Source organism: Nesoenas mayeri, assembly GCF_963082525.1.
Source record: "Nesoenas mayeri genome assembly, chromosome: Z".
In the NCBI taxonomy this organism is placed as follows: domain Eukaryota; kingdom Metazoa; phylum Chordata; class Aves; order Columbiformes; family Columbidae; genus Nesoenas; species Nesoenas mayeri.
Window position 1 is genome coordinate 43,009,207 of NC_137542.1, and position 26,211 is coordinate 43,035,417.

Here is a 26,211-nt window from a genome sequence, read left to right on the forward strand (position 1 = left end):
CCGTTTATTGGGCCGCGGGGAGCTCAAGGGCGAGTACAAAAACCCGCGGCGAGGGGCGCCTTCCCTGCCTGCCGCCGCTGGAGGCCGCTGGCTGCTCGGCCCCGGACTACCCGGCCGCCACCGAGCTGCCGACATGGCGGCGCTACGGCTGCCGTAACGTCCTGTGACGCGCCCCGCCCGCTCCGATGACGCCCCAGTCCGGTAGCAACGGCCATTGGCCGCCTCCCGCGATCACCTGCGGGTCCCGTTCCCTCAGTAGCTCGCCAGCTGATTGGGCCACCGCGTCAGGCCACGCCGCCAGGCGGGAGGACCCTGGAGCCGCTCGAGCGAGGCGATTGGGGGAGACAGCTGCCACTCCCCAGCCTCCCCGCCCTGTTCGCCACCGGGCGGGCACCAAGGAGCCCCGCCCCCACCGCTGTACCGTGGTTCGGGCTTCGCCGCGTCGGGATGAGCCGCGTTTCCCCATGGAGACCAAACGGGCCGAGATCCCCAGCAGCGTCTTGGACGACCTGTGCAGGTAGCGGAGCGGCGGAGGCCACGTCCCGTGGCGCCGCGGGCTGTCCGCTGCGGGGGCGGAGTGGAGGCCGTCCCCCCGCCCAGCGCGATCGGGCCGCTGGGCTAGCGTGGCCTAGGTTGCTCGGGGCTGCTGAAATCGCTCCGTGGGCTGGCAGGACTTCGGGAAGGGCAGCGGGACGGCCTGGGGGACGGGGCGGTGCCGGTAGTCCCGCCGCGGCCGGAGAGCGGAAGGAAGGGGCTCGGTGCGGCTCCCCCTGTGCCTGTGCGCGGCTGCACCCGCCCCCCTCACGGCTTCGTGGCCGAAGGCGCCGCCTCCCGACGGCAGCTGCGCTGGCGGGGCGGGAAGGCCGCCCGCCGGCACAACCTGGCGTAGAGCTGAGCCGGCGGCGGGGAACAGGCTGCGTGTGGGAGCAAGGTCGGAACGTGCATTTTGGGTTTTTCTTACGGGCTTCAGCTGCTCATGCTGGGTGGCCGAGGGAGGCAAAACTGCGTCGGCGGTGTTTGCGCGGGTGAAAGAGCATTTAGATGCATATGGTCGGTATGACGTGCCCAGTGATGAACTGATGTGATGCTTAGAGTTTGGAGGTTCAGTTTCATTTAGCAGAGGTAGTAGGAAGCATCTTCTGCCGATTTAACTCTGGTGGAAGAGGCCGTTGCAGTGAGACAGAAAAAGAAGAGCCAAAGGAATACCCTTTAGTGGGAAACTGTCCTCTCCTACTTGTTGGTCCTTTCAGAGTGAATGGTTTGCTCTTCTTGTCCTAAAGACTACACGTGTAAATTTTTGTAAAACATGGATTCTGTTTTCTTTGGGGAGGGGGGAGGTGCTTTTTCCTCGCATGATCTCATCCCCTGGTCATGTGTAGTGTAGCCATTTGAACTTTTAAATTCATCTGTCATCCCCAGAATTTGATGCTACAAACTGGATGTGATATTTGACATGAAACAACCCTTCTGTCTTACCACCTCGAAAGGACCCCTTCTGAAGTGTTTATGTACAAGAGGGAAAGGTTACAAGAGATGAAAGGTAGTCCACTTACTGGAATTAGTGTTTTCAAATGAGTGAAAATGCTTTGAAATGAGAATACCACAGGAAGCTAGAACTGCTCAGCTCAGCAGCGCCTTTTGTTGTGCATCTAATGCAAGAGTCAGAGTTTGCAATGCACAAGTAAATTTTCAGTTAAGTCTGGCCTCTGAAGCATATTTGTGTTTCTATTGTATCTCCTTTGGGCTCCCTACAGATGGATGGGACTTGTTTAGATGCCTGCCTACATATGAAGCATGATTTAAGACTTCTTCAGAAAATCTAGAGGGCAATCATAATGTTTATAAAACTGAAATAGCCTATTAGTGTTGTTCTTGTGGGGTGACTGATAAAAGGGCATGAGTAATTAGATCTTATAGTGTTACAGGGTCAGCCCCACTGTGTTCATCTGAGGTCCTGTTGTTTTCTACTTTTGAAATGGTGTTTTGTCTTATAATTGAATTAATGTAGTCATGTGGTTTTAACAACAACATAAAAGCCTTACAATGGTTGTTCAGGGGCTTGTAGTTACCATCTGTCTTGCACTTCACCTTCTTCTAATTCACTTTGTTGACTTTCATGACAGCTAACAGATCAGCCCTGCTTCAAATATGCTGCGTTGCTTGGACGTGGACAGACAGCTGAAAGGAGCAGAGAGCTCAGACTTTCTTGTGGGAGAGGAAGGAATCTGGTGTGCACTGGAGTAGTGACAGGGCCTGATAGGTCTTGCCTCAAGAGAGTAGACAAAGTATTAAATAAGTGGTGCTGTGCTTCAGGTGGTTGGCTATAAATCTGTCACTTCCCATGTTCTTCAATATAGATATGATATCAGTGGAAATTCTGGTAGAAATTGCCAAGCATTTTTTTGTGCTCACTTATTCAGGGAATTTAAATGCTTTCTAGCACAACCTATGCTTTGGTTTTCTATTTAATTATTTATTAAAATTTTGCCAGCAACTAAAACTTCAGTACTAAAATAATTATAATTTCAGTATAACAGATTTGGAAGGTTGTAGGACCCAAAGGAATCTTTTAAATCAGTATCTTTTAAAGTGAACTGTAGCAGTGTGAGCTGCAAATCTAAGTAACTATTGGAGAATTTTTAGGAGATAGCGAGCATTGACATTACTCTTCCTAAGCTAAACAATGAAACAAATCTATTTTCAAGTAAAGATTGCCAAGTAATTTGAGGTGTGGGTTTGGTTTTTTATGTGTGTATGTATTTGAAAACCAAAAAGCAAAGTTAAATCTTAGTTGTCCATCGAACAGAACTATTGGTTTTATTTATATATTGAGGGTATTAGAATATCTGTCATGCTTCCACTCTTTGTCTTTGGATAAGGATATTTTTCTTTGTCCTGAAGCACAAGGCCTGGATTCTCTACAGAAAACTCCTAGTTAAGAGTTTGTGTATGCAGGAGATGCAATCACCATTGCTTCTCACGGTATATGCCATTTTACATACTTGATACTTTTCCTTATGACAGAAAGACCACTGTGAGCTGATGCTAATTCCATCAACATAATGAATTGCTGAATTAAAATGTGTTTGGATTTTACTTTCAGCTGAACCACTTTCTTTAGATTCCTCACAGGGGTTTCTGTGTAGGCAGAGGCTCAGGGAGGCTCCACACAGAGGCTACTTGGAGAGGCTCATGTTTAGGTCCTCAGATCACTTGCAGCTGTTCCAACTAATTCAGCTAATTACTCTAAATAATAATTCCACTGTTTGGGACAGCTACCGCTGTTTTAGTGCCTGCAGGTAATTCTTATGGCTGTTGCTAGCTCCAAAGGCATATAAAGGTATGTCTTTAGGGGTGTATGTGGTGTTGTGTTGTTGGTTTGCTTGTGTCGAGCCAGATAGGCTAAAAAACCCACAAGCCCAAACAAACAAAAAACGCATACCCCCCCAACAACAAAAAACCCACAACAAAACCCAGCAAAACAACAACAAAAAGCAAAACAAACAACAAACAAACAGACAAACAAACCAACCCAGCCACGTAAAACACCCTCCAAAACCCAAACACAAAACCAACCAAACAAAAACCCCAAAACAACAACAAAACCCACAACAACAACAACAAAAAACAACCAAAAAAAACCCCACCAAGACCTACTGCCTTGTTACTTTTACCACATAAGTTATTTTATTTTTGCAATTGTGATTTAAAGCTTTCAAGTTTTTAGTTGCTGCACAGGAGGGCTGGATTTCTTGCTGTAGTAATCAATTTTGACCTTGACAAATGCTGTGGAGTTGTATAGTTAATTTGGTTATGACTCCAAATTTGTATTATCTTTAGTCAGTAAAAGTAACTCAGTTTTGAGACAAGATAACTTTTAGGAGCTTCTGCATTATGTTCTTAAATAGGGTTGGTGGTGTCTTGTTACTAAATGGACTATTACAAAGTTTCACTTGCACTACTTGTATGATCATCTATTTTTGCTGAGGGTGAAGTTTGGCTATTTAGTAGCAGCTGTAGCTTTCACTATCCAGTTAAGTTTGTAATTGCATATAGGAAACTTAGTATATCTATTTCTTCTGTGGAAGATAAAAAAAATCCAAAACTAACCAACTCTGCAGGTGCAGTGTGTACTTGCGTATGTTCTCATATTTGAATCTTAGTGTTTTCCTATGCTGTGAGAAGTGGAATATGTAATAGTTTCATATAGGCTATACCTAAACTTAAATGTAGAATTTTTAATGCTTGTTAGTAAAAATTTTCTTGCATGTTGGCTTTATTAAATCAAGTACATTGGGTGAAGTGCTTTCAGGACCTGGGCTTTGTCCTGTGGACATCATCATATAAAGTTACCTGCTATAATGGGTATGTTCAGACTCAAATGTTCATAGCTGATGTCACAGAATCTAATACTGAAATTATACAGCACTGAAACCTGTATTAGTGAATCAGTGTAAACTAGCTTTTAAAAAAACCTTTAAAAAAAACTCAAAAAAACAAATCACAACTTTTCCCAAGAGTATAAAATAAAAAGTAGGCTTTTATATTCAGTGATAGAGTTCTGTGTGAGAATTGAGCAGAAGTGATAATGGTGGTGGTGATGATTGTTAAATGCATTCATTGTACAGCCATTCTCCTAAGCATGACAATAAGATTAAAAATACCAGTCTAATGCACTTTCATTCAGCTTTTTTTTTTTTTTCCCTTCCAAGCTCTCACAGTTTTTCCTTGCTAGTAAACTAAATTAAGAGACTTCTACACTTAGAATTTGTATTCAGAGAGTAAAATGTTACACCTTCATTCTTATTCAGAGAGCAAAATATTTCTTGGCAGCTTGTGAAAACAAGTAGAAAGCTAAAGCCAGCTATGTAATGTCTTCAAACATTTGTTGAGTTTCTAGGCTGTTTTAGAATCACGCAATGCCAGTATACAATTTCTTCTAGTTCTGGTAAGTTATTGTGTGTTTAAGCTTCAGTAGTAGGACTACTCTGACCCCTTCTGCTAAATAAATCACATATATCTACATCTTTTTTTGTCATGCTGTGTTGTGCTACTGAGTTGTTTTTTACTGCATAAATAAGTGGACGTACTGGGTTTTAATGTAGGTTTTTGAGCTGCTTGGTGCTCTCTTTCTCCTATAAGCAAGTACCGTTACCCCATCTTTTGACTTCAGGACTGTGGTGGGTTACCCTTGGCCAGCAGCCAGATGCCCACTCAGCCACTCATTCTCCCCCTTCAGTGTGGTGTGGGAGAAAATAGAATGGAAAATCTTGTGGCTCAGGATGAGAGAGGAAGGTTGCTTACCGATTAAGATCACGGGCAAAACAGATGTGATTTAGGGAAAAATAATTTAGTTTGTTGCCAAATAAAATAGATTTGGATAGAGAAACAAAGACAGGAAAATTTACACAACAGCTTTCCTACATCCCTGTTTTCCTCACGTTCAACTTCACCCCTTCTTTCATGACTCCTCTACTTCGTTTCCCCTGAGCAACATAGGGGGATGGGGAATGGGGGTTGATGGTCACTCTGTAACACTTTGTCACTTCTGCTCCTTCCTCCTCATGCTTTTTGCCCCTGCTCCAGCGTGGGTTCAGTCCTATGAGCTGAAGTTCCTTCAGGAAATATCCCTCTGCTCCAGCATGGGATCTCCTACAGACCGCAGTGTGGATATCTGCTCTGCCATGGAACAGCTTTTCTCCCTCCTTTTTCTCTGACCTTGGGGTTTGTGCTGCTGCTTCATGCTCTCTCTTCCTCTGCTGGCCTGACAAATTCAGCCACTGTCAGTCAACACTCCTAGGTCTTTTTCCTCCAGGCAGCTTTCCAGTCTCTCTTCCCCAAGCCTGTAGCACTGCCTGGGGTTCTTGTGACCCAAGTGCAGGACCCGGCACTTGGCCTTGTTGAACCTCATGCAATTTGCCTCAGCTCAACCATCCAACCAGTCCACATCCCTCTGTGGAGCCTTCTTACCCTCCAGCAGATCGACACTCACACCCAACTTGGTGTCATCTGCAAATTTACTGAGGGTGCACTCAATCCCCTCATCCAGATCATTGATAAAGAGATTAAACAGAACTGGCCCCAATACTGGGCCCTGGGGAACACCACTCATGATCAGCCACCAACTGGAATTTACTCCATTCACCACAGCTCTTTGGGCCCAGCCATCCAGCCAGTTCTTTATCCATTGCGGAGTATACCCATCCAGGCCATGAGCTGCCAGCTTCTCCAGGAGAATGTTGTGGGAAACAGTGTTATATAAGGTCATGCTCAGTTACAAAAAGGGGGGCTGGCCAGGGGGGCAGTCTCTTTCTTTCTCATTGCTGTAGGGTGGGACAGTCCAGGATGCTCTCTGTTCTCTCTGGGCTGTGTGGTTCAGTGCTATTGTACTTTGCGTGTGAGCTGCTGTCTGGGACATCAGGGAGGTTTCAGTGCAGGCTGCAGTCAGGAATCCACAGTTGCTGCTTCAGAGGAATTGTTTGCTTGGAAAAGGCAAACGGCAATACTGGATTTACCACATGATGAGAGATTGTGCTGTGTACTCCCTGCTTTGTATATTGTTATTTTTTTATTTGTTTGGGCTTATTTTTCCATTTTTTTTTGCAGTCCTATTAAACTGTTCCTATCCCATCACACTGAGTTTTGTGTTTTGTTTTCTAATTCTCCTCCCCATCCCACTGGGGGTGGGGTGAGTGAGCAGCATGTGGTTTTAGGGCTGGGGCTAAACTGAGACACATGTGTGCTTGTGAACCTGAAGGGTGTCAAGTGTGTGCTTGCACTCGACACCTTCTGCTTCTGCCAGCTGAAGAAGAGAAGGGGAGTTTGCAGTTTGTGCTTGTGTATTGTGAGTCCTGTATATAGGTGCTGTTGAAGGCAGCACCTGTCTGTGGCAGCCTATGGGACCAGCTGTATTGGTGTCCTCTGTGTGCCCCTGGGATACGTGCTGGCATTTGTTCCTGGTCGAATCTGCCGAAGGGAAAGTGGCAGCGAAAGTGGCAGCCGTGTCCCTCAGCTTGGGCAGGACCCCAGGGCATGGGGCTGGCCACACTGCCTAGGCATGAGAGTCCTTGGCCACAGTGGCTGAGAGCGCCAGCCATTTTTGACACCTTTTGAACAATTTATACTTGTCAAAATTTAAATAAAGATGTCTTATGTATTTCTGTTTCTGGCAATCATATTATGTGCTTTTGGAATTTATCTGGTCATGCTCAAGACTTGAATGTAGAAGATCTTTGTCCAATGGTTTAAGCTCAATGGAGTGGATGACCTTAAATTGCTAAGAAGAAAAATTCTGTTATTCTGGATCTAACAAATAAATAAGTAAAGCTGCTTCTGCTTGAGTACAATAGGCTGTTACACAGTTCCGCTTACACTTCTCTGGGACTCTCTATTTGTGTGCCAGTAGCTGAGCTAAAGCATAAAGTAGACTTGAAAAATAAACAAATTGTCCATGTTTTACTTCATATTGAATTTTAAAACCTGTGTAAATTAGTAGGTTGCTGTAGTTTTAAGTGAGAATACATAGCCGTGTTAACTTGTGTCCAGAAAAAAAGCATTGACTTCTGTTATCAGAGTTTACAGATGTTCATTACTGAGCATGTAAAATACATGCTTTCTTGTAATATGGCCATTTGTGTAGGATGTCCTCACTGTTCCTGTTTTCACAACAGTTAATTTACTTAGTTTGTTTTAATTGGCTTTTGTGAAAGAACATAATGATCCATTCCCTTTCTTGACTTTAAAAATTGTATTTTACTTTGATGTGAAAACCTTTTGCTGTCCAGATAACCTGAAAGACCAGTGGTCTGTTGCTCTGTGCTAGTGGATCAGAAATTCTACTGTTGCAATGCATTTTTGTTCTTAGATTTGTCCAACCTGTTGTATTTGGCTAATCTTACTCTTCTGTCTTTCCTGACAGCCGATTTATTTTACACATTCCAAGTGAAGAAAGAGACAATGCAATCAGAGTGTGTTTTCAGATTGAACTTGCCCATTGGTTTTACTTGGATTTCTACATGCAAAACACACCAGGATTACCTCAGTGTGGGATAAGAGACTTCGCTAAAGCTGATATCCTTTTTAATACTGTGATTGTTTTCAGTCTCGGTGAATGAAGAGCAAACTGAATGTTGTTAATAAAATTTCATACTTGCAGCAGCAAAATATCAGTTCATGTGTTAGTGATTAGAAGTATCGTTAGGTATGTGATTTTTATCTGTTAATTGCTTTCATAATTCTGTAGCATCTACAAAAGAGATGTTTCTCAGACTGCTAAAGAACTGTGGAAAACAGGTAATTTCTGATCTTTGAGGATTTTTGCTCATGGTTGCACTTTGGCAGACTAGGTGGTTTACAAAGGTGAGCTGTTGGAGCTTTTCATGGTGTTTTCTTATGTTAATACCTTTCCAAGTAAAAGTAACATAAATGTTAATGTAGCTGGAGATGGTATGTGTTCCACCATGGGCAGTGGTATGTATTTGTTGGAAGCACTGTCAGTTGCTCCTAGGAACAGTTCTGTTGGTAGGAGAGAAGATGCATTTTTACTGAATCCATAGGGTTGGCCTCTGCTTTTTTTTATTGCTTACAAGGACTGCTGGAAAGTACACTATCTAGTCCTTGTTGGAGGAAAAACTCATCACTATTATCCGTCAAGCATTTTAGTTTTGACTACTCCTCATATATTCTTGATGTGTGATTGGATTACCTGTGGTTTCACTGCACAACATACTTCTCTGTTAGTTTGATAACAGATTTACTTTGAAACACTACAGCTTATATTTTAACATCAAACAGTAAAAGTATGACAAATTTCTCTTGCTTGATATTATGCAGTTATTTTTTGTTTCTTTTAGGTATGTTTTTAATTATAAATGTATCTTCAGACAAACAGAATCATTCCACTAATTGTAGGCAATGCAGAAAAAATACAATGTAATAAATGTTATTTGTTCATTACATCTGTCCCTCTCCACCTCATGTTTGTCAGAAGTATTAGTTCTGCTGAAGTGTCATATTTTTAAGTACTCTGCTATGGAATATTTTTATTTGTAGTATAATTTTGAATGTAATATATTAACACTTCTATTAAGGACTTCTGGATTTGTTTTCAAGGTTTTAGAGTTACGTAAATTGTTCGTGTTTTCTTTGCATTGTGAGTTTTATTAGAATCTAGATTTCTGTAACTTGATGCCATTAAAATACGGGGTTTTGCATAGTAAATACTTAAATACAGGTTCTGTACTGCAGTCTAACAAATTGTTGTGGGAAAAAGTTATTTCCACTTACTTCAAGGAGGAGATTAAACTGATGTTTCTGTCTGTCACTTCAAAATGAAAAAAATGTGATTAAGATAATACATATTCAAAATAACTGCTATGTGGATTCTTCAAAATCAGTGGAGACCTTCCTTCAAACAAACAGCTATGTTCTGTCTTTTTTTCTTTTTTCTTTTTTTTTTTTTTTCTTAGAACTACCAATTTACTTGATTAATTTTGACCTTTTGAGTTTAGTAATGGGTTATTCATAATATTTTTTACTTCCAACAGAATATATCCTGAAAGCACTTAAGAGAGGGAGTGTGGTTATTGTAAGCATTGAATTTTCTGTGTCTGCATGTGATTTGAAACTGGATGCTTACATTTATCTTCCTTAACATGCTGCTGTACTCTTCAATCACTGCCCTTTTTTACTGCCTCAAGGTGAAGATGTACAGAAGGTTCTAGAGGAGTGGAAAGAATACAAAATGGGAGTGCCAACCTATGGTGCAATAATTCTTGATGAGACACTTGAAAATGTAAGTATGGAAATAGTTGTGAAGGGCTAGAGGGAAGGATGGCATATGCTGGCAGAAGTAATCTTTTTGTTGTTTATATTTTTCATCTGATGAGGAAAAACAAACAAAAAAACCCAAACAAAACCACAAAGCGGTGCTTCAGATTAACAAAGACCTGACAATTACTTGACACTGTGTGTGTACAGAAATGTAATATAGGAAACAGTAAAGACATTTCTGCTTCCTTTCCTACTCAGGTTTGTTATTTTTATTCTGAGTTGCGTGATCCTGTAAAAAAATTTGCAGTTCTTCTTAGAATAGAGAAAGCATAATGGGTTCTTTCCTCCAGGATAAACGATCATTTTGGAGAAGCAGAGAACAGTGAAGGGAAGACATTTCAAAGACATTGGTTAGAATAGTGAGTGTTTAACAGTTGCATTCCCGTATATTTTGCAGGTTCTTTTGGTTCAGGGCTATTTAGCAAAGTCTGGTTGGGGATTTCCAAAAGGGAAAGTAAATAAAGAAGAGGCTCCTCATGACTGTGCTGCTAGAGAGGTAAGTTATATTTGATTCCCTTAAATTTAAGCTAAATAAATGAAATTTCGCTGAGAGCAGGTTATATGTGTTTAATGAAAAGACATTTTACTTAGGTTATCTTTATTGAAATCAGGTCTTCTTGCAGGAGTCTTCGACTATAGCTTTTAGTGCTTTTCTGAATTCCAGAGTGGTAATCAAGGGTGGTTAGGTAATTTAAAAATCACTCTTTGATGTTTGTAATGGTTTTGCACTAGCTTGCTAAGTTAAGTGAGTACTGTTTTGAAAGTTCTCTACTGAATTACCAATTTACTTTAAAGTGTTCCTTTTGGTGCTTGGGAAATACTAGTACCTTGTGGCTTTTGGAATATTTATTTCAAGTACCACCAGAACTGTAAAAAGGTAGAAGAATGGGATTTAGCATCTGTACACTGGGCAAGGTAAAAAGACTAAAGAGTTGAGTTGGAGACTGTAGAATATTATGTAAAAGTTGTGAAGAACTTTTATATTGTTCAGTGGTGCAGGAACAAGGATCAACATATATGGGAAATAAAATCTAGAAGTAAAATAATCTGTGGTATTTATTGGTGCTGGAGACCTAAGTATATAGTGAAGATGCATATTAAGAATAGCCTGTAGAAGTATACTACTCAATGTTCATGTAACATAATACATCCAGAATTTTTGAGAGGAAAAATAAAGATGAGGGAAAATAGCAAGATCCATTAGTTTTCTTCATGGCTGGACTGAATCAGTATCTTAGAAATAATGGACTTTTTCTTTTAAATATATCTGTCAAAGAGACATAAATGAAAAATTCCATATTTCTGATTCCCTGGTGGTGCTTTCCATAACACTCATAAATTTAATATGGATGTTAGATCTTAACATTGCACTATTATGCGATGGACACAGATGAAATACACTTTCATGTTAGCAGTTACTGATCTGTGAGTGTAGAGCATTATTTATGTAGTATTGGATGGTACCAAAGAGTAAAACACCTGATCTACAGATGCAGTCGGCTGTCACTGCAGTACTCAAGGGCTGGGGAAAGATGAGCAGAGATTTTATAAGGGTAACTTGATTATTCAATGCATATCTCTTTCCCCATCCCCCATAAATAGTTTGCTAAGTGAAACTTTTACAAGTCAGATCCTTTTAGGGCTGGTCTAAAAGACTGAACTGAAGGGAGAGAAGACCATAAAAATATATTGACCACAGCACAAAGGGACAGGACAAATTAGGTGTAACTGCTTCAGGAAGGGATGACGTGAAGTATGCCTTCCTCTTTACTTCAATTTAGGCTAGCAAAAGCATTAAAGTCAGCACAATTATACTGGGGAAAATATTTTGATTTTATTTTTTTTTTAATTTGGAGAATTGATTTAGATTATAATAGTGAACATCACTGATGGTATGATCTTTTTCCATGAAGGTAGATTGTAATTGTGCATAAACCAGCAGGTTCTTCATGGCTTGCATGTGGCCAGGAATCGGCATGTCTGCAATATCTGTGCATAAATCTTTTAACTGCTTTTACTGGAGTCAGCACAGGTCTAAAGCCATAAACTGCATCTGTATAAGGTATAATTGAACAGATCTTCACTGTGCAATGCCTACACAGTGCAGTAGTGTTTCAGAAGCTGATGAAAACAAAACCATACTAAATGGATGATTCTTTCGGTAAAAGGAGTTTCTACAATAAATTCACTTAAATAATTTGGAAAGATCATTTAAGAAGGGCAAACATTCATATTAGCAGTAAGTATGGAGGAGAAGTATTATCTTCTCTTGAGACAGTGTGTGGTCATTTTTGGGGGGTTTTGGTGTGTTTTATTTTGGTTTGTGTTTTGTTTGTTTGTTTCCCTTTTTTTTTTTTTTTTTTCATTTGCTTGTTTGTTTGTTTGTTTGTTTTTTGTTTCCCTAAGGTCTGTAGTAATGTAGTTAGATGGGAGGATGACTAGCTTTTTATTTTGATTTAAGAGGGGTTGTACATTCTGATTTGAAGATTGACTGATCAGTTATTTACTTTGTATTAAACACTTACATTTTTATATTTGTGCTTAATTTCCTTTGCATTTTCAAAAATTTACAACCGCTTTGATGATACCAATGAATTCACTGGTATTTTGCATAAGGTGTTTTGAGTATTTCTTGCTATTATTTTATATACAATTAGTTGATTCTATTTTTCATTATACATACATGCAGGAGCTGGTAGTTGAGACAGTTGAGTTTAAACTGGGTATTAGGAAGAGGTTCTTCACCCAGAGGGTGGTAGAACACTGGAACAGGCTCCCCAGAGAGGCAGTCATGAGATTTTTGAGAACTAGAAAGTTTTTAAAAAAGAGTATTTACTTAGCAGGCTTGGAGACATGATGTGATTTAAGCTTTTAGATGTGTTTGACATGAATCTTATGTTACAAACCTTATATACTTGAGAGTAGTGTCAGAAGCATATATTTTGAAGTAGGGCATTGAGTAGCCTGATCTAGTACAATATGTCCCTGTCCATGTCAGGGGGCTGGACTAGATGCTCTTTGACAGTCCCTTGCAACCCAAACCATTCTGTGAACTATGATCCTTCAGTGCAGACGTAGACCATAAAATATGCAAAAAACCCCCGTTCTTTTCAAATATTGTCATCTTTCTAGTAATCTCCAGCAGGTATAATACTATTTTTTCTTTAGAGTAGCTGATAATGCAGTTTTAAGTTTGTCAGTGTGAATGTGCAGTTGAACTTTGTAGTAGAAGTTTTGTTAGCATATTGCTGGATTTTGGTATGAGTATAAAAATGGCTGTATGTATTGGGGCTAGAAGGATTGTTGTAAGAGAAGAAAAACAGATGTGCAAATAAAACTTGCTAGAATTTGCAATTTACTCCCCAAGTAGTAGGTTTTGCTGTGAATAAGATTTCCATGCACCCAGCAGCATGTAGGAGCAGCCACAGTCTCCATCCCTATTAACAAATTGCTACATGAAGGTGTAATAGAGTTGTTTCAACTTTTATTACAGGTCTGTCTGTCTTAGAGAAATGTAAAGCACATAAGATCATAATACTTTGCCTATTATTGAACCTACACCTATGGGCAAAGGCTTGTTTTTCCCAACAGTGGCCTGTTTTCCTGGATAGATCTGAAAAAAAGTCATTCCTTCCCTTGTTATGATAGTTTCAGAAGGGATAAATCTGAATACCTGTACTGATTTTTATCTGTGTGCTTCTCAGGTGTTTGAAGAAACTGGCTTTGACATTAAAGATTACATCTGCAAAGAAGAATACATAGAGCTGCGAATTAATGATCAGTTAGCACGGTTGTACATCATTCCAGGAGTTCCTAAGAACACAAAATTCAACCCCAAAACCAGAAGGGAAATTCGGGTATGTGTTATTTTATTTCAGTCTGTAGTAACCTTGTTATGGAGGTTGATTTTTAAAGCTAATAGTCTGTAAAATAATGAAACTAGCAAGCATGATGAATGCCTCAAATACTATTTACAAATGGCCTCTCTTCACTATAGGGTCTTGTCAACTTCTTGCAGCATTGCAGCAAAGACTGATTCTTGACCATCTGTCTGATGTCTCCATTGATAATGAAAACAATATTTGTGCATGCTGTCGAACTATAGTTCTCCTATTCTTTTAGGTGGTATATGTGTTAATAATTTCACATTATTCCTAGTTATAGATGCATTTTTAACTATATAATCTTCTGAAGATATAGTTATTGATTGGTGATATACAAAAGCCTACATATCAGAAGGAGAAAATAAGGATTGTGTTCTGTTTTTCATGGGTAATGCTATCCAGACTTCAAGAACAGCATATTTTGAGGAGAAGGTTGGGAAGGGGACACTAAATGGGAACTGTTTTGGATGGTTTGTATACCATCAGACTTTTAAAAGGTATTGTGAAAGGGAGAAGCTATGACTGAGTTAGAAGGCTTGTTGGAAACCTTGTTTCTGATACCCATAATCTTCAAAGTTTGAATATCTTTCTTGTATTGCAATTCAGTTTAGAATAGCTGCCCATATTTTCATGTAGATGGTGCCACTGAATAAGGCATTGGGTTTTATAAATAAGAAAAGGTACTTGTAGTTGACTAGACAGGATTGCATTAGAGACTCGTTTTTCAAAATACCAAGTAGAAGAGGTGAACTTTGAGGTTTTTTAAAATGTACTGTAAATACCCACTTTGTGTAACAAAACTTCATCATATCCAGGCAGATTTCACTTACCATGACAGATTTTTGTCTCAATGTTGAAGCACTGTCTTCATCTGACTTAATACAACTGAGCATGCCATTTTTGTATTCCCTGTAGAGCTGTATTGAAAACCTGTTCAGTTTGTAACTTCCTTCCATAATATGCATCTTATCTGGACTTGGGGTTTTGGGGTTAGATTCTGCAATAGAAAAGCTGATGTGGGATCTTCTGCACTGTGTATGTTGCAAATTCCGCATTTCATCCCCCATTCTGCAAAGTATAGAGTTTTAACAGTTGAAGTGATAATGTATAAATTATAACACAAATCCTAGCCTTTACTTATGTTTTTTTCTTTTATAACAAAAACTGAAACTTACTCTGCAAACTAAATGCATTTCTTTTGGATAATTTTTGAACTAGTATCGCTGGTCTAGTTTTGATGACTTTTTAAGAAAACATAGCAAGAATAGTAGTGCCTTTGAAAGTTATTTAAAGATTCTGCCTTTGTTTATAGCATTCAGTGTGCCATGGGTTGGATGTATTTTGAAACACTTATTCATAATTTAGTTCCTGGAACATATAATATTTTAGGTGCTATATCTTGCAATGAATATGTACTGTACCATCTGTTACTCTGTAGTTGCAGTCAGAAGAATGATCTCATTGTTAATTAACCTTTGTGGAAAACCCTGTTGTTCGTTAATTGAAGTCTTCCATTGTAATTTTTCATTAAGGGAAATAATAGCGTTTGATACGCATTTGTAACATTCTGTAAGGCTACAGTAGAGCATATTTTTATTTTATTTCTTGTTTTTCTAGAATATTGAGTGGTTTTCCATTGACAAATTACCATGCCACAGAAATGATATGACTCCAAAGTCCAAGCTGGGTTTGGCACCTAACAAATTTTTTATGGCAATTCCCTTTATCAGGTATGTTTGAGGTGAGGCAAAGGCTAGGCCAGTGCCTTTCGGAAGAGTTCAATTTCTTTAGATTTGTTTTAGTAAGTAGATCCTGCTTGCACACAGGCCATTGAGGGAATGGATTTCACGAAGGAATGGAGATTCCTCAGATAGCGACAATGGATTTTCATCTACAGGGAGCACACCCTCTAAATCCAACTTGGAAAAAGCTAGGTAAGAACCAGGTCAGTTTAACCCCATTGCATCCTTTGTATAAAACTCTGGTCATGCAAAGCTGCCTTTCTCTTTGTTCAAGTATTTGTGTTCCAATAATAGAATGGATTAATAAAATAAATAAATTACGGGCATATCTTAAAGGACTGTAAGTAGGATGAAAAGTTAATTAATGTCATGATATGTATGTTGTGTGGGGTTTTTTTTGGTAAATATTCATATGTGTGAGAAATGAGATAAATTCTTGAGTCCTGACTATGGCAACCCAAACAGCAGAAGCCAAAACAAGTAAACAAGTTTCAGTGCTTCAGGTTCAATGCTTTTGGCACTTACTCAGAGTTAAAATGGGACTCTATAAAGTAGGACTGTAAAATACTGGCAGATTTAGCTAGATAGATGTAACCTGTGGGATTCAGCAGGGAAACAAGTGCTGCTGGCTTTTGATTCAGCTGAGCCAAAAGCAAAGAGTGAACTTTAAAACCTGTAGTCCCAAAGAGAAGGCTGTGATCCAGTAATGTGAGTCAGGTTAGCATCAACACTAACAACAACTGGACCAATGCTAATGTGGACCTATCCTGCTGTTTATGCAGAACACAGGTTTTCTACCAGCAGGCAAAACAATGCTGTGTGAATGCAGTGAGCATTATTAAAATTTCCACACTAGGTTACTTAAGCTTGTCTTCCATGTTGTTCTCAAAAAGCAGAAAATTCTTTGATATTTCTCTTCTGCTATGAATAGGCTTGAAGTTCTGTTGTGAACTGTTTGTTTTCTCGTACTAGATCCAAAATTCGCTGTAGTCAGCAGGTGTTTACAGATGGCTTTTCAGGAGAACAGTGGGTGAAGCCAAAACAGCCACAGAAGCCATATAATAATCCTGAGATGTCTGAAATGTTGAAAATAAAGGTAGGTAGTTTTTTAGGCAAACATATGCATCTGGACTATTGTTGTGGTTTAACCCTACCTGGCAACCAAACCCCAGGCAGCTGCTTTCTCACCCCTGGTGGGATGGAGGAAAGAACTGGAAGGATAACAGTGAGAAAACTTGTGGTTTGAGATAAAGATAGTTTAATGGGTAAAGCAAAAGCTGTTCACACAAGCGAAGCAAAAGAAGGGATTCATTCATCACTTCCCATGGGCGGGCGGATGTTCAGCCATCTCCAGGAAAGCCGGATTCCATCACATATAACAATTACTTGGGAAGACAAACACCATCACTTGGAATGTCCCCCCCTTCCTTCTTCTTCCCACAACTTTATATACTGAGCATGATGTCATATGGTACAGAATATCCCTTTGATCAGTTGGGGTCAACAGTTCCGGCTGTGTCTCCTCCCAGCTTCTTGTACACCCCCAGCCTACTTACTGGTGTGGTTGTGTGAGGAGCAGAAATGGCCTTGACTCTGTGTAAGCCCTGCTCAGCAATAACTAAAACATCCTGGTGTTATTAACACTGTTTCTAGCACAAATCTAACGCATAGCCCCATGCCAGCTACTGTGAAGAAAATTAACTCTGTCCCTGCTGAATCCAGGACAACTATTTAAAACAGATGTCGTCGTTCAAAAAGGTTCTTCTCTGGAACAGAAACATTGAATTTTATCACCATAGCACACAAAAGTACAAACACATTAAAAAAAAAACAAAACTAGGGGATTCTCAGATTCATCAGACATTAGTGGTGGTGAGTATCAGGTGTTAGTTGTGTTGTTTCAGGTGTAGATAGCTATTACTACCCATCATTTTGGTGTTCTTCATGTACCATTTTGAAATATTTTGGATGCCACTCACTAGTACTCATCAATGTATGGGAACTCACTGAACTGAACTTCTTGTGTAATACAGTGTGTGTAACAGTGCAAGAGAGACTGACTAGTAGCTGGTGACATTTTGTAACTTGAGTGCATGTGTGGTTAATTTCAGTGTGTTTCACTTTGTCTATAAAATATACCATTCACATGGTTTGAGGTTATTTGGAGGAAAGTTCTAGCTAATAGGTAGCAATGATGGTCAGTGCTGTCATCTAACCTCTTCTCTTTACTACATTTTGGACATAATGGCAGAGTCAGAGCTTGAGAAGCAATGGCAAAAAGCAGTGTCAAGATAGTTCCAGCCAAAAGAAGCGAACAAATGGAGTACACAATCAACCAGTTAAGCAAAACCATGCCTTGGTAAGAAACACACAGTGACTCTCATTAACAGCTTCCAGTAATGCTTAACAAATATCCAGGCCAATGTTGCACTGAGAGAAAGTAGAGTGTGTATCTATCAAAAGTTTATTTGATCAGAATATTTGCTATATATTTGTAGAAATATGACATTTCTTACCTCATATGCATATACATCAATAGACAAGCCTACTAAACTTCACAGAGTTTGCGTTTTGGAAGGAAGTCTTGTTTTTAGCAGTTTAAAATTTGCCAGCTGTTTCAGTAGACAGTCCTGCAGCTTTCCAGGTTCCTGTCAGGTAATAGGCTGCTGTAGTGTGTCTTGATAAGTCAATGTAGTACATTTCTTATTTATTAATGTGTTATAATTATTGTAAACATGGAGTTTTGTTATGCAACAGATGCAGAGTGGTAATGCATGTGCTTATTAATTTTGTTATCTCTAGCAAAATTGTTGAGATGGAGATTTATTATTCTTCTGGCATAAAAGTTATAATTTTTTAATCATATAACAGGACTACAGCAGTTTGTAAATTTCAGTATGACATTCTTGGTTTGTTACCTTCCTTGCAGTAACTAATCGTCCCCACAGTTTTGCTGGCTAGGAGAAGCCTCACTGAGATATCTCTGATTTTTTTAATACAATATCTTGAATTTTTTTTTTCTCCACTGTACTTTACCCCTCTCCAATTCTGCTATTTTGACTCATGTACATCAGCGAGCCCCAGTTCTCTGTGCAGCTCAGCTGGCCTGTCCAGGCTTTAGATTTTATTGTTTCCTGGCTGTTAACTGGACTTTTCACTTTTTGGCTTGAGGTTATTACCTCTCTCTGTTTTTCATGTAAAAGTGCAGAAACCATAAACTCTCATCCTGTAAAATCCTCTCTGTAGCAAGAAATAATTGGATATATTTGGGTCTAACAGTAGAAGAATGAAAAGTCAAAGAATTGACTGCCCAGAAATTTGGCTATATAAAAGAAACTGTAACAAGAATCTGTAGGATCTTGATGGAAACAAGTGGAACTGTTAATACTCCACATTTACTTCATAGGCTTTTTACAGACTTTGCTAAATACTTCTGTGGTGTTTTGTTTGCATATTGTCAGTCTTTTGAAGTTTAAATATTTCATGTCCCAGTGATAATTTTCTAGTATAATTTGGAAGCCAGGGAACTCTTAATTTTCACAGAGTGCAGAGGGCCATACTTTTCTCTGTATTTCTGTACTTAGAGCAGCATACCTGGGACCGAAACTTAGTTTTTCCCTGTAGAGTTCTAAGTTTGTGTGTCTAATGCATGTTAATTTAATTGTCAGTAGCTGTGTGTTTGCGAATACTTTCTCCTTGCTTTTCGGGAAAAGCAGATTGAAGAATGGGGTTATGTATGTGCAGCTTTGATTCCAAACCACCATATGCAAGACCTTGCGCGCTTAAAACATTCAGAAAACACTCAAAATTTTTCCCTATAAGCCTGCATTTTAAAAATGATTTGTTGACTCTTAAAAGGCTGGATGATTCTAAAAGACTTGTGAACTTGAAGCAGGCTTACTAGATAAAGTAACATGATAGAATTCATGCTGAGTTACAAGTAAAATAATTCAAACATCAGGAGGTGTGTCAAAGCAAGTATAGCCAGCATGCCTTTTAGCTGATGCTTAAGCTGTACCTGCAAGAACTAGAATGCCATTTCTTTATGAAGTGTATAATGTGGTCATTCTCTTAACCAGAAATGTGAAAAAAGGCTTAATCCAAGAAGACTTCAAGATAACTTTGAAACAGGCAAGTGCAGTCTGATTTTTACATGCATTGTCACACATTACAGGCTGAAAGCACCTAAATAATGATGGCTGAGGGCTTTTCCTTGTATGCTAACCTATCAAATGCTATAAAGCTGTATTTTTATAAGTCTGAGTTATTTTTTTATTTGGTTGACTACATGACTGCTTCATGTTGGTTTTGCAATTCTTCTATTTAATTATTAAACCTGTCACATTATAGCAGGTGGCTGAGTAAAAAGTACCTGAAAGCTGGTTGAAGAAAATAGCATCTGAGTCAACACAGTGCTGGTAACCAAGTGTTGGTTCAAGGCTTTCTGTCCTCTAGTAATAATATGTGGTTGCTATTAGAGTACTCTGTAGAGTTCACACAGTTCTTTACTTACTGCTGAGGAGATAGCACTGTATTTCTTTCCTCGTTATGAATAAATGAATTGCAAAACAGCACCTGTGTGTAAAACTGGCTGTTGAAAGTGTCCCCAGATTGCTGTGACTTAAGATTTGCTCTGGCCATTAGATAACTTTTAAATATGGCTGTTTGAGTTATCTTCTTCTGTTTATTACCAGACTTACAGATTTTGTCATAAGTATAAATGAATGTACATTTGAGGTGTGGCTTTGTATTGTTATTGATCTTCTTATTGATAACTATCTATTTAAAATTTGTTTCATGTTTTTTTCTTTTTAAGCAGATGCAGCATATGACCTGTGTTGCTCCAGTGAAGACCCACTGCCAGACCACGTAGAGGGACAGTCTGTGGCATGCAATGGCCATTACAAATTTGCTTTCTCATCAAGAGCTTTCTTGAGTTTCAAGTTTGACCATGATGCCATAATGAAAAGTTTTGACCTCTGACAGAAAACTTAATAGGAACGAAAATCAGACTTGCCTGTTGCAATTGAGGGAGTTTCTTATCCAGCCTTACTCTTTCTCAGGAGTTTTTTTGTTTTACTTGTTTGTTTTTAAATGCAATGCAGGGACTGACTGATGATTTGGAAGGGTTTGTTCTCTTTGTGGCATGGAAGTGGCATAATCAAATGTTGCACTTTAAATGCAGTATAGCCTTTGTCCACAAAAATACCTTTCCAGTGTTCAGTTCACTTGTTCCTGGCTGTGCATTAGAGGGCATTTTTTTTTTAAACTTGCTGTGTGTTTTTTAGAATGTCATTGACTTTTTTTTTTAACTGTTGGAGTATACCAGATTGCTGAACTTTTAACTGCTCTGGTGTAAATTATTTGACTTGTTAGTCATTATTGTGTAGTACATTGCAATATTATGGCAGTGGCAATGAAACTGATTTCTCAGAGAACTCCTCTGTCTGCCCTAGAAATTTTGAAACCCAAGTTGCACATTTCAAACTTAGCCTCAGCCAGTCATCCTTTCCTTTTCCTGGTTGCTTGCCCAAAATATCTTCCTGTCTTCCCTCCTTCACACTGATAGTTTTTCTTGGCAGGTGGTCTGTAGTACTTGGAGTCAAGTCTATAGCATTTTGACTTCTTGCACCTACTCTGCCTGTCTTCGGTGGGGATACACAAACTGGGTAGAACTTAGCCATGCCAAGAGTCTAGCTTCAAATCTTATGCACTGTCCCCAGCTGGATAGGAAGAAGTTGCCAAGTTTTGTGTTATCCCAGTTGCAGCTGCTTTCAAAAAATAAAAGCTTAAACTTTGTGAGAGGTTACTTGTGTAGAATTTATACTGAATGTAAATAAGCCTCTGCAGATCTTGCTGAGGAGGAAGGCAGGTGCCTGGATAACAGAGTCATTGTGTGACACTAAACAGCTTAATCAGGATTGCAATAACTATTCTAAGGGTGTCCAGTGCTGTATTTTCTGCTGTTGTCCTCAGATCTCTTGTGTAATGTATGCTCTGTATATATCCAGTAGTACTGAATTGCACTTGAGTTAGCATTTAAATGATGTAGCCTCAGTCATTTTCAGCTACGACACTTTCGTAGTAAAAATATCAAAGATTTGTGGGGGAGGAGGGAACAAACAAAAAACCAGTAAGAGTTTGAAGTGACAAACTGTTAACTGTTAAATCACCTTCATGATTCAAGTTAAGGGGTTTTGAATGTGTGCTTTGCAGTTGAGAGACATGCACTTGAACTCACTTGTCCCAGCAGCTTGTGGTAGCAAGCATGTTGTCGCAGATTTGCAAATGGACTTTCTCCAAAACAAAGGTGACTTCACTGGTTGAGTGAACTATGCCCTTGTCCCATCACAGTGTATGTTCATACACTGAGTCTTTATGCAACTTGTATGTCATCTAAAACCAAAATCCTGGTCTTCCTTCAACTACCCTACTTCATCTGCCCTACTTGATCTTTTACCTAGTGCTTTTCCTCAGAAGTAGCTTTAGAACTATCTCTTTATTTATTACCTGCCCAGCACCAGGTGATTAGTGGCTCTAACGCTGTAACAATCTTGGTGACAGAATGCTGGAGTTCTGTACCAGTCAAAAGGAAAAGCAGACTGCAGCATTTCCTCCTTCTGGAGGACAAGAGTCCTGAGGGCCTTGTCTGTCAAGACCAAATTGTGAAATAGCTCAATCTATCTTTGTCTCACCTCATTTTCTTAAAAAAAAAAAATTTAAAAAAAAAAATCCAAAGGTTGTTCAAAACAGTTCAAAACAGTAAATGGTGAAAGACAGTAACTGAGGAGGTGGCATAATGCTGGAGGAGGTTGTGTTATTCAGCTTCAGGTGAAAAATTAATCTTTAGTTACTTCTTTAGTGCAAGTAGTTGATTTCCCAGCAAAAGTGCCTTTACACATAGTGAGGCAGAAGTTTGTATTCATATCCTGAGGCTGCTACTGCCTGTGGAGTTAACAAGACTCTCCTAAGGCATGATTAAGTACCAGGCTGTGGAAATCTTTTATAACTGTATTTTTTCTGAAAAGTCAACTTATATTTCATCTAGTGCTCTGTGAATTAAGGGGGATATTGATGAAACAGTGAACTTGGAGCTTCTGTCAACTGTTTGGGAAATCATGTCACAGACAGTGGAAGCCTTTAGAACAGAGCAAGTGTGTTCTATGAACAGGAGATGCTGGCTGCCCTCTATATTCACTGGGTCAGTCTTCTTCTTAGTGGAAGTTTGGTTCAGTGTAATAGAAATTGGTTGCTTCATTAAGCAGCCCAAAGTGGGGCTTATACATATGTCATTATTTTAGTAAATCTAGCCTTAATGTGAGTTGCAAATAAATGTGATAAATATGCAATAACTTTCTTCTTTGTATAAGGGTACTGTTTCTTGTAGTAGCGTTGCTTTCTCAGTATGGTTTCTAAACAACCAAGTGTGGTGGCATGTGTTCTGCCTTATGGATTCCATCATGCCCTGCATTGTGAACATTATGAATTGTTTACTCTTGTTTATGGTTTCATTTCACTATTGTTTTATAATTAATTATGTTTCTAAGTTTAGACGTACAGTTTACATTAGCTTCTGTAAAACAGTGAGGAAATAACAAGTGACATACAGAATTTAGTTCCATGAGTTTTTATTTCATGGGAGCTAGACACAGAGCAACGAGTAACTGTTTGCTTATCAGACCTAAGAGCTGATGTCAAGATACTTGAAAAACAAACATTGCTCAATTTATGCTTAATGCTAAAATAAGTCAGAATGCTTGCCTGTAAGGGGTTATTCAGATTATAAATAGTTATTCTATGTCCTCGAAATGAAAGAACTCATGGAATAAACTAACGTTTATCAAAATAAAACTAAAATGTGTGGGTGCTGGCAATCTCTTACTAGTTTGCATTTTCTACATAAATCCCTGCTTCAGTGTGAGATTTTTTTAGCATCTCTTCTTCACAGAATGCTCTAAACTTTGAGCTTGGATTGAAGAGTGATCTGCCTAATTGAATGATGTATGTTCTGTGCTGGAATGATACTAACTTCAACTCCTTTATGTACATGCATGCTTTTGAAAGTACCTGCATCTTACATAGTTGGAAGTCTGGAAACAGTGGTACTGGGATGAAGATGAGAACTAGCCTGATTTATTGCACAATGTATTTTTTTAACACAATGTAATTTTTTTAGGCCAAACTTGTGTAAGTAATTTCTAATAAAATTTTGGGCCCAGTCTCTGTTCCAGGCTTCTGTGCTGTGCTCCAACCTTCCTCCTCTGTCCTGGAAAGGTGATGGAACAGCTCTATGATTTGATTTGGTGAACTGAGAACAATACTTAGGGAGTTTTTTCTTCATCTACTTGTGGCTGTTATAAACCTAACAGTTCATTTGAAAAGCAAGGCAGGCTTCTAGCCTGGCTATTCCTAGCAGGCTTGCTCTCAGATTGTCATTTCAGATAAGAACTTATTTTTTTCCAAATTTTCCTTACTGTAGAAGAGCTGCTTTTATTGATCTGTAGTTTATAGCGGCACTCATGTCATTCTGTTGGGAAGAATGAGAGTCTACATTAAGAATCCAAGCTCTAGTATCCCGTGGTGCAAGATGGCACCACTGCTCCATGGGGGACTGGCTGACCAGTTGTTGGGTCAGTGGGCTGTTTAATCCTCAGCTACCTGCTACCTGCTTTTTATAAATTCTGAGCAACAGTGTTGGTTTGTTTTTTTTTTTCCAAAGGTGAAGTCAGGTCCCTTCATCTTTTAAATTAGAATGTTATATTCTAAATGTATTGGGAAGGTCAAAACTATTGAGAACTGGTAGAATAGCCTCTCTTGTTGATTTAAGATCAGTTTATTTACAGACATTGTCTTGCACTGTAAATGTTAAATAACCTGGTGCTTATACATGACTTCATAATTTCAGATTCCTTTGGTTATTACAGTATTTCAGTTTTTGAAACAACCAAAATTATTTAAGATGTGGTAGATTTCTACAAACTAACTGAAGGTGCTTTTACAGTAAATGAGGCTTGGAAGTGTCACTACTCTTGCATAATAGGTTTTTGTTTTTATTCATTTATAGCAATAGTGTAGTTCAAGAATGAAGGTAGGCTAAGTGCTGGTATTTGCACTGTTCTTAATCCTGTACATGAGCACTGATAGATGCAGTAGGACTTGTGCTGTGTGTGCATTTCACTGTTTCAAGCAGATTGTGAACTTATAAGGAAGACAATATATGTAGCATTTACATTGTCCATATTTATTGAAGATCATACAAGAGGAAGTATTCTGGATTAGCAGCAGTACATTAAATACTTGGGTTTTAACTTGTCTTTTCACTTGAAAATATTAGGTTAAGATAGACTAACTTCTTGTATAGATTCAACTTTACAGAAATGCTTATATTTAAATTTTTCTTAGCCCCAGAACACTTCCGGAATTGTCTTCAATTCATCTTTCACTACTCACAGGAAAAAGAAGAAAGCTTACTTTTAGGTAATCAGAAAATTCCACAGTGTACAAAATATTTAACTTTGAATAGGTCCACTATGAAATTTACTGAAAACACTGAGTATTTTGTCATTGTTAAATACTGTTGATCTAGCTTCTAGTCTCCATTATGGGTTACAGTTCAGTTCCTTTAAGATAAGGATTACAGCTCATGGAGCATTAATCATTTTAAAACAAGGCATTTGCAGCTTTTTAAGAATATGGATCCTGCAACAACACACTCCCCACTGTTAGAAACACTTACTTTGCAAGTTTTTTTTTAAGCACATTTGACCAAAATTACAAAGCTAGGGAGATGAACTATTTGTATCTTACTGGTTTGGTATGTGTTTTTGTTATGCAGTGTAAGTATGCAAAACTGCATGATTAAGAGCTCTCAGCAAATATGTCTCAAGCCTATGCCTAGAACAGGATTCTTAAGTAACTTTACTATGTCTGCCTGGCACTGCAGTGTGTGGAAGCTATACTTCAGCCCCGAGGAGCAGTTTAACTGGGTTTGCAAGGCACTTTGACATGAAAAAGCAAAACTTGACTACAAAAGAAGTTGGACTTTGTTCATTAATTTTGGCATAATGCTAGATTGCTGTATGTGTTCTGGGACTCAGGCTGACTCGGGTATTGCTGCCCAAAGATAACACTTCTCTGTGCAGCATTGCATGCCTTGCAGAAAATAGGGAACCAGTGTTTTACTATATGGCTCTTGCATGAAGGTTTATGTCTTCCACCTGTTTGTTTGAAGCTCAAGAACTTTACCTGTTTTCTTCACTGGTATGTAAGTAGCATATCGGTGCTAATTAAGTAGAAAGTACGTACAGGTAATAAGGTTAAAACCATGTAAAGTTACAGATTTTATTCCCATTTCCATTATGTTATCCTGAAGAAAGTTTGTGTCAGTCAACTCTTCTATTTTAGTAAATAAAATCTGTAACTGCCTGTAACATCTGTTGTACTGATGATTGTGATTTTATTAATCATTGATTCAGAAGCTGAAGCACACCATTTAAGAGGTTATGATTAAATCTACTTTTTTTCCTATACTGTAATTTTTCTTTGTAAAATTAAATGATTTTATGTATAAACTCACTTAAGTACTGAAGTATGAATATCAGCATTGCTGATCAGTGTGAAATGGAAATCCTGTGGTGCTAGTACAGATTATTCTTTCACTGTAGAAGGCAGTCAGCAGCACTAATTATGTACAGTGAGTAGAAGAAGGATTACTTTTTTAAAGTCAATTGTACAAGTGGACAGGGGCCCATCCA

General features: G+C 38.8%; 1 protein-coding gene across 2 annotated transcripts; it reads left to right on the top strand.

The window, feature by feature from the left end:
- On the top strand, window positions 1–24,576 carry DCP2 (decapping mRNA 2). Of its 2 annotated transcripts, none has more exons than XR_013923516.1 (11): window positions 1–517; window positions 7,919–8,070; window positions 9,666–9,793; window positions 10,229–10,327; window positions 13,536–13,688; window positions 15,333–15,445; window positions 15,542–15,649; window positions 16,430–16,553; window positions 17,709–17,816; window positions 19,509–19,588; window positions 20,277–20,318. XR_013923516.1 is itself a non-coding variant. In XM_080362159.1 (11 exons), the coding sequence occupies exons 1-11, from the start codon at window positions 186–188 to the stop codon at window positions 20,438–20,440; spliced, it is 1,533 nt and encodes a 510-aa protein (XP_080218285.1). In that variant the 5' UTR covers window positions 1–185; the 3' UTR covers window positions 20,441–24,576. The 2 variants fall into 2 exon arrangements, 1 of the variants encoding a protein (XP_080218285.1); XM_080362159.1 differs by having other exon boundaries at window positions 19,537–19,588; window positions 20,277–24,576.
- Window positions 24,577–26,211: the final 1,635 nt, after the last annotated feature.

Coding starts and splice junctions, on each gene's coding strand:
- DCP2 (XM_080362159.1), top strand. CDS start 186: ATGACGCCCCAGTCCGGTAGCAACGGCCATTGGCCGCCTCCCGCGATC. Junction 17,817..19,536: donor TTAAGCAAAACCATGCCTTG/GTAAGAAACACA, acceptor TCTCTTAACCAG/AAATGTGAAAAAAGGCTTAA. Junction 19,589..20,276: donor TCAAGATAACTTTGAAACAG/GCAAGTGCAGTC, acceptor CTTTTTAAGCAG/ATGCAGCATATGACCTGTGT.